The sequence below is a fragment of the Apaloderma vittatum genome, unplaced genomic scaffold (genome assembly GCF_000703405.1).
Source record: "Apaloderma vittatum isolate BGI_N311 unplaced genomic scaffold, ASM70340v1 scaffold12286, whole genome shotgun sequence".
Taxonomy (NCBI): domain Eukaryota; kingdom Metazoa; phylum Chordata; class Aves; order Trogoniformes; family Trogonidae; genus Apaloderma; species Apaloderma vittatum.
In genome coordinates, this window is record NW_009723449.1 from 3,589 (window position 1) to 12,502 (window position 8,914).

The following is an 8,914-nucleotide window of genomic DNA, read 5'->3' on the forward strand; positions in this document are numbered from 1 at the left end:
TTGTTTTGTTAACTTGACAACAGCTTAAATATCAGCATGAGGCTATTTCATTCCTAATTGTTTCTCCAAAAACATAAGGAGGCTAATCTATGTTTATTATATTGTGAGAGAGGGCTACAGGCAACTGTGCTGCCACAGGGGCTTTATGTGTTTACCTTATTTTCCAACCACCTGAAAAATACAGGAAAATGTATTCAATTGTGCTTCCTCTTAATTATCAAATCTGTTATTATTAATCTGTTATTTTTTTAAAAATTCTTCCCTTTTCATGCCACTCTAAGAGAAATATTAAAGGTGTGCATTAAGGAAATATGCTACCCTGAATAATAACAGTAATGTAATACCAAAGCCTTCTTTGTTGGCATCTGATCAGTTCACATTAGAAATATTTGGTAAAACTTAACCGCTTAGCAGTACTTTCCTGATTTTTGGCTTGGTGTTGCTATATGAATGGGTCTGTTCAGGGCTGCCACGGTAACAACTTGTTTGACAGCGACTCAGGGTGGATGTGATCAGTTCAGGTTTGTACCTGCTCACTCTTTTCTGTTCTTGTGTTGACAAGCAAAGGGAGCATTAGAGGACACGTGGTTGACCAGAGGAGATACTGACTGCAGAGGTAATTACCTGTAAGACCAACACTTTGTTGAGAAAGTGTGTTCTCCTTTATCAAACAGTGTTTATTAGGAATGCAGTTTGATAGATTTAAATGCAATCAATCATGTAAACTCATATCACTAAGGAATAACCATTAAATAAAAGCATGATTATTTTTAAAGACTCTTCCAGGATCCCAAGTACATTGAGCAACAGTAACTCTCACCATTTTATATAGATATATAACACTGAGCTACTCGTCTTAAGTAATTATTGCAGCCTTGCGAAATCTGGGCATAGCAGTGTACATAGATAACATACATTGCTTATTCTGAGTATCCTATTATAGTCTTAATTTAATCTTTGTATATCTCAGCCCTCACCAATAAATTGTAGGGAGTCAATCCTCATACTCCTTCCACTCCAAAATGTTGCTTTTAACTTCTTTAAAAATAAAACCAACAAAAAAAATCACATACCTTTCTTATTAAAAAGAAAAAAAAAGTTATTCATAATGACCATAGGCCCTTCTAAAATAAATATGGTTATAGTTTAATTATAAAAGCAGTTTATGTAATGCTGATACATTTTTAAGATTTTAAATTTTTTAATGCACTGTCTTCTCTCTAGAACTAACACACATAAATACTGCATCTTTCCCATGATGAGCTACCAAGCTAACAGTAACATTGAAGGTTCCTTTTAGTTCTTCAATTCCTAAATTCTTTAACTATTGCAAATATAGATTTAAACAAAGGTAAATACAGAACAATATAGGTTGAGCACCTTTAGTACAATCAAAATAATTAATAATCAACTCATCTGAGAAATTGCTCAAGCTTAGTTTTCAGAAATGCAGGTCAGTTTGCAGGAATGTATAAATGACAATACCAGTTCAAGTGGTACCAAGTATTCTGCTCGCTGAAAGGCTAAACTTTATTTACACAGCTTTCTATCAAATATTACCAAAGAATTGCTGGCACATAAACAAAGGTACATGCAATTTGATCCCTTTACCGAGAAAAATAAATTTACAGTTCTGTTAAATAAAGACCAAATGCTATTATATACAGTCTATTAACTGAAAGGCCTTATGAGACATTCAGGTCTAATGTTACTACTTTCCAAATAAATACCAAATAACACAACATTTACAAATAGCACACTAGCAGTACTTTCACGGTCATAATTTTATAAATCAGAATTTAGTATTTCAATTAAGCAAATGAGTAGCAGCTCCTTCATAAATAGTAAGGCATGTCACATGGCATCAAAATGGAACCGATGAGCCTCCTGTCGCTTCTCTCTGTCATCTGCTTTCTGAAAAATAATAATACAAAAACCACATTGGGAGATCTAGAGCCATACTGTTACAGAAATGAGTTATCAAATGTCAGAGAATGGTTTATTTTTTCCAAGTCACTCATTTGACAAAAGGCAAAAAGCTTAGTAAAGGTCCCCAATAATTAGCTTTTAAATGCCAGTTTGAAATAGCAATAATCTGCTCAAAACTCTTTCACCACTAATGCTCAGCTGTTTTAGTATTTATGACCCATTATTTTCAATTATTTCTAATAAATTTTTTTTAAAAGGAATATTTCAAAACCACGGAATGTTTCTTAGTATACATTTATTTAGTCTGCATTATAAATATGAGAGGAAATTGCTCTGGATTAACTGTAAACATTATCCATGTTACACTTAAAATGAGATTACTTTTAAAAAATTCTGTTAAATGCATGTTTAGACAAAGGTGGCAGTTCAACCAAAAATTAACTGCACCAAGTAGGCAAAAAAATGTTCTGTTTGTGCTATGAAAATGTGAGGTAGGATGCACTTCCCTGCTTATTAATGCAGAACACACATTGATCTGCTGAAGACTAGTTTGGGTGATGCTTAGAAAAAAAGCACCATATTTAAATTGTATCTATAATCCAAATACTGTGCAAAAATATGTCATCTCCCACAAGCCTCTTCTTGTGTTCTAAAGCATTAACAGTATGAAAGCCCTTGCTACAGGATTTTTGAACACATAGTGTGAACTCTTCTAGAGAACAGTGGTTTTGCCATGACAGACGGTATGTGTAAATCCTAGCAAAAGAGAATGTAGCAAAATAGGTCTAAATGCTTTTTAGCTTCCTTACACCTAACTGCTTTTTTGATGAGTAAAATGAAGAAATGCCTTTCCAGGATGCTGTTCTGTGGGCATTTAGATTTGTATCTCAGTTGATAAATATACATGATAATTTTGGTAGAAATCAGTGCATGTGTTCTGCCATCAAAGTTTGTCATCTGCTTCGGCTCGAGGCCAAAGATTTCCTCATCACACAATGATTATGTATGATAGCAACTCCATCGGATTAACTATGGATTTTACTGCATTTTGTGGCAGCAGCAGAGCTGCCAGTGAAGTTTGAGATACATCAGTCTGGCTTTTTGGCAGGGACTTTATCAATGTCAGTAGTACTTTGAACGTCAGAAACAGGGTGAGAAGAAAGGCGTGGCATATTCTTTCCCACATTGAAATGCCCGTCATGTTCCACAAAATTTTAGTCTCACTTAGAAAGCAATTTTCATGCCATTTCTTGTATGCTTCCTGGAAAAAATTATTACTTCAAATCTGACAGTAACTGATACTCTGATGAATCCATCAAAACTCCTCTAGCAGTATTATCATCATTGCATAGTGTTCACGAGTAGCCTCAAGACCACAAAGCAAGTTACAAAGAATCAGAATATGGGAATATCAAGGTCCTTAGCTCACACAGCAGACTCTGTAAGATGAATAATGATGTAAATTCTTTCTCAATTTCTCTTTCATTTGATGTATCAAAACTAAAAACTAGCCTAGTAACTGAGATTTGAAAGCTTTTTATTTCTTCTTTTTAATGCATCCAAAATTTCTAAGGAATGACAGAGCAACATACTGTACCTAAATCCTACAGTCATTTAAACAATACAATACTTGGCTGGCAGTTGAGTATATAAAAACTATTGCAGACAAAGGGCTCCTATTGCTACTTATCTGCAGTGGTCAAAGTACGTACTTTATTTTAACTGCTGAATAAAACACTGCAGCTTACAGACAGATATATCCTCTGGGGGAAAAGAAGAGATTGTAACTGCTAGTACATTCCCCTTTCCTTTCTTTGCTATAGGTACTCTAGAGATCTGTAAGGGAAAACAGTATTTAGGCAGAACAGTATTTTTATGAAAGGATTACTGGAAAAGGCAGCAAACCAAGAACAAGCTTAGAAACAAGGAACTTTGGAGTTTAACTCCCAGTCATGTCGGTGATGCACAATACAGCCTTGGTCAAGATTCTTATTTGTTCTGTACCTCAACCATTTCTTCTAAAAAGCATTAAGGTAAATATCAACAGGAAGGCATTGGGCAATTACAGGACTTAACAAATGTTTATAGAGTAGTCTGAAATACACACAGTTCATACAAATATTTGTGCTTATTTTGAGCAAGATGCAGCAGCTGGAAATGAGTTTATAACATAACCAATGCACCACTCCATTCACATAGACCTATACTGGGGTTTAAAATGGCTCAGAAAGCACTTGGGGCTGAGTGCTTCTTTACATTACAATACGTGAATTACTATATGAAGAATTATTTTAAACATTGACATTAAATCTCCATTTCTCCAGATGGAATTATACATAAATTAATCCTTCCCCATCTCAAAGTCCAAGTATTCTTTCTGCTATTGTTGCTTAAGATGTGTTGGAGACAGAGTTAAAGGCACTGGTGCATAGCCCTAGCTCGCAGCTAGCAATACTTTCTTGGTGCAGTAGGACATGCTAAGGACAGTCATCATAAACTTTGTATTTCTTCGCTTTGTGTGTTTTATTCCAAACTTTACTATTATTTGGATAATGTATTTAACATTTTGAAGAGTGAAGACTGACAGACAAATAACATTTAAATATGAAGCATGCGCAAAGCCTATCTGAATGTTTAACAAGGTCATTTTATTTCCACGAGCACAAAATAACAAACAGCTCTACCATGTCAAAATGTGCAGTAATTTTATTTGACAGCTCAGATTATGGTTTGGGTATGTAGTAGCATTTATTGGCAATCCTGCCGGTTGGGTATGATTGTGAACTGAGCACAGTTAAGAAAAATGGGAACGCATTTCTTTTGTGACATGAAAGGCCTCTTTCAAAATGCTTCTTGAAATCAATGGATTTCTATACACTGCATGTATAAATCAGACACAGAGTGAAGCAGCCAATATGCACACGATTGACTCCCTATAGTCTTGAATGCTAATGTCAGTGCAATCAGCAAAGATAGCTACAGGAAGAAAGAGATGTTTTCTTTATTTTTAGATTACTTCCAGAACTCAAGATAAGTAAACTGAGTTTATGTTCCATTTTCCAAAACAGTACTCCTTAGAACTCTGCAAAATAGAAAGCTTAGATATGAAACAAAAAGGTCCCATTTAGTTGGGAATAACAGTGGCAAAAGCTTATCCATGTTCCTCTTCATTTCCCTTTTCTAAAAGCGTCTTAAAGCTTAAATAAAAACAATGCACATTTTTAAGCTTGCAGTAAATGCTGAATTAAAAATAAACACCTTTTGGGAATTAATGCAGTCTGTGTCAGAAATTATACTGTAGAAAACTACTCAGAACTCCCAATGGACAAGAATGTAAACTAACAGAAAACATTAAATAGTATAGAAAATAATCTAGTTAATTAGGCTTACCTTTTCTTGCCAGTGTAATATGCCAATTATTGCCAGGATGAACACGCAGACACCAATTAGGGCTATAGCTGTTAGCAGCACAATGTTACTTGGGGTCAGATACAGCTTGGCACTCCAGCTATACAGAAGCAGAAAATCCGAAACATTAATACCCTTCATTAGGAAGCAGGAAACAGATTTAACTTACAAAGATTTAAAAAAAACTCCTGCTACTGTAAGACTGGTAACAACTTGGTCTACAGAAATCAGTGGCTATACTTAGGAGACTGAAGCTTAATGGTGTTTACTTGAAAAGACATAGCTTAGTATAATGTTTTTGGGGTAATGCCATATCTAAATTCAGTTTCTGTTTAACTTTCCAGGAATGTTATGAGTGTCCTCAGGGACTGACTTTTTTTTCTCATTAGGAGATTTATCTTCTGTCCAGAACTAAGTAAAATGTGTTAAGAAAACCTTCCACAAAACTGCCTGGGGCTTGGGGAGATGGAGAAACAGGGTGAAATAGACCTGTACAATAGATTGTTTTCTCCACGTGAGAAGCTCCTCTTGGCCAGGCTCATGGGTGGCAGTTGGTTAGGTGTTCTCTTAGTCTGAGGCTTACCCAAGGACAACTGCTGTTGTAGGCAACATAACCAGTTGATTATGGCAGGAGAGTTAAGCACTTTAAGGGCTTCTGGAAGACATTCCTTGAATGTTGTGGGGTCCTGAGGCTCAGTCAACACCCTTTATTGTACTACAAACTTCCTGTTGTGGGAAGGCTGTCAGCAGGAGGCTCTATATTGAGGCAACAGTGAAGTCTCTCAGGAAACAATATGTCTATGTTAAAAACCATATAAATTTAAGAAGTGTTTATTATGAAATCTGTTTTCTTCTGGGGATTCTATCCTCTGCTACTCTACAGTGTCCATAAATTTACTTTATAGGAAACCAAAAACAGTTTAAGGATGACATGACTGAAAAATTTTTGTGTGACACATACGTTTAAATACCTCAAGACTACGACTAAATTTTCTTCATCTGGCAGATGTTATTCCTGTGGTGGTTAATTAGCAGCTCAAGTGGTACATCACTTCTCAAGTGTTATTCATCCCATAGTAAAATTAACTGCTGCAACTGATGTGAGAATCATTTATGCACAATAAATGCAACTGACCTCACTAGTAGATCAAGCGGCAAAAAGCAGCTGGAATATGTGACTAATGTCTTCTCTAATAGCAAAGAGAGAAGCATGCTCTCATTGTGGGATAAACATTTTAATTGCAAAGTGAATTCAGTGTTCAAGCTCTTGTGTAACCAACCCATTCACCTTTGCTTAAAGAAAAACACTCATACATGTGGCAAGAGATACTGCATTCAGAAGGGCTGAACTAAAGCTTTTATATACAACTAGACAGAAATTGCATGTTTGGTGAAACAAGAGTGCTTCAATCATTACCATGCTTGCAATTTGTCAAAAAGAATGTTGGTAAATCTAGCAAATATGTTATTATTTACAGGAGTTGAGCTGGTAATACATTTTGATGGTATGAGCTGGCAATAGATTTTGATTTTTTTATGGGCACTATCTTAAGAGTCTGCGTAAATACTCGAGAAGTATTGTGCCTAGTCACAGAGGCAACTACATCTATACAACTGACCCTTCTGCCACTGTTCTTAAGTTTACTTTCTACACAAGTCACTATTTTAAACTTACACATAATGCCTAATTTAAGTTCTGTATTAACGTACTTTTCTGAAATGGAAATCAAAATAATGAAGTTACCTTCGAGGAACATTATGAGGATAGGGGATGACTATAAGCTGGGAATTTGGTATGATAGCTGTCCATTCTTGTTTTCTTACAGACTGAAATAAAAAGCAAAGGCTATGTCAATTTCTAACAAACCAAACTACTTAAAAGCAAAGAAATTCTCTGTTGAAACACATAAAAGAAGAAACAAAACCACCGCTTTTTAAAATTTAAAATAAGCCATTATCCCCTTACGTATAAACCTTTTATTCTGAAAGCCCCAAAATGCTTAAAAAAAGAATCCCCAAAAGTAAAAAGCAAAATAACTATTGCTGACATGAAACACAGCATCTGCTTAACAAGTACAAAGCAACAACATAATAAGGAAAGAAGAAAAGAACCAATTCTACAAAGGAGGCAGGCAAAGCAATTAGCCAAATCAGAATTTGGGCAGTATGCTACTTTCAATAGCACACTTTTTAAAGTAGTATCATTAGATCTTTAAAGACTAAAAATGGTTGGGACCTTACTTTTATGTTTCAGCTGAAGATGAGATAATCACAGTAATCTCCACCTCCCATCAGACTGATCACTGTTTTATCACCGAGGCAGAAAGCATTGTGTGGGCTACAGGGGACTAGACCAAGCCCAGGGAAGTCATACAGCCAAGACCATAATAATTGGACCCTCAGATCTAATATACATTTACCATATAAACAAGCACTATATACCTGTGCTAACATTTACAGACAATTTCAGTCTTATGGTCTTAGTGTTAGCTTCAGAGCTTGTACACACCCCAAAAAGCAGGCATATAAGGTTCTGTCGGGAAACTTTTCCAGATTTGAACTTTGATATTCTCGCTTCTGAATAAAAACCCAAACCCCAACCCTGGTCCCTAGCCTTATTTCCATAAAAACTCTATTAAGACAGGTAACACCGTAAGTATTAGCTTGACAGTCTTAAGTCTTGACTAACCTTTTCCCCTAAAGGACGAGGAATGCCAACATACAAATGGTCGAGGAAATTAGCACTACGTCCCAAGCCTAGCACATTGTACGGCAACTGGAGAGCAAAATGTGCTGACTGGCTAAGCTGTCCAGCTGAAACAGAATAAAAGAAGTCCAAGTAGGTATTTTTGGAAAAACTCCACACCAAACAACCTCAAATGCACAAGCTTTCTACACAAATACATATTTCAGAATCAGTAATAAGAATACTTAAAAAAATTAAACCAAACACACGATTATTTAATTCTTAAAGGTTCAATACCACGTTTCCAAACTACTACTCAGCACTCCCCTTAAATGCTTCAGATTTCTAGATAAAATGATGCTTTTGAGCACCATTTCTAAATTAAACTCCATCTACTATTTGTTATAAGTTGAGAAGAAATCGGTTATCCGTCTTTATTTTGATGAGTAGTGCCAAGCATTTTGCCCCATTGATTTACAAGCTCAGATGCAACATGTGAGTCACTAATTCTTATTAGTATTAATCACTAACTACCTTTTTTTCTTGTGTCACAACATTAGCTGAGTAAATTCTTATGAACAAATTCTCAAATAATAAATTGATTTAATGAAAACAGGAATACAGTAGTTGCAAGTTAGGCCCTAGTGAGAGCATGTAATTATAAACAATTATAGGAGAGACTGTAGGGGAAAAATATCATTCTTTGTTGCCTGAAAAGGCAGTAGGGAAACAGACAAGTGGTGCAGCTATCAACAGGTTCATTAACATCTCACTTCCAAAATACCAGATTATTAAATAAAGATCGTGTAATCCTTTAGTTTCTGGCAAACTGATTGAGATCCTACATAGGCTCTTAGTTCATTCTCTGGAAACCCTCTTAGTAAGTGATCT

At 35.5% G+C, this 8,914-nt stretch overlaps 1 protein-coding gene across 1 annotated transcript in view; it reads right to left on the minus strand.

Moving 5' to 3' along the window:
- Positions 1-1,370: 1,370 nt before the first annotated feature.
- Positions 1,371-8,914, minus strand: part of ITFG1 (integrin alpha FG-GAP repeat containing 1) — a gene marked incomplete at its 5' end in the record, with an annotated part of 68,755 nt that continues 61,211 nt past the window's right edge. The window contains 4 exons of the mRNA XM_009872135.1: positions 1,371-1,914; positions 5,320-5,437; positions 7,082-7,164; positions 8,027-8,151. Coding sequence (XP_009870437.1) covers positions 1,855-1,914; positions 5,320-5,437; positions 7,082-7,164; positions 8,027-8,151 — 386 coding nt within the window. The remainder of the gene's footprint in view (positions 1,915-5,319; positions 5,438-7,081; positions 7,165-8,026; positions 8,152-8,914) is intronic.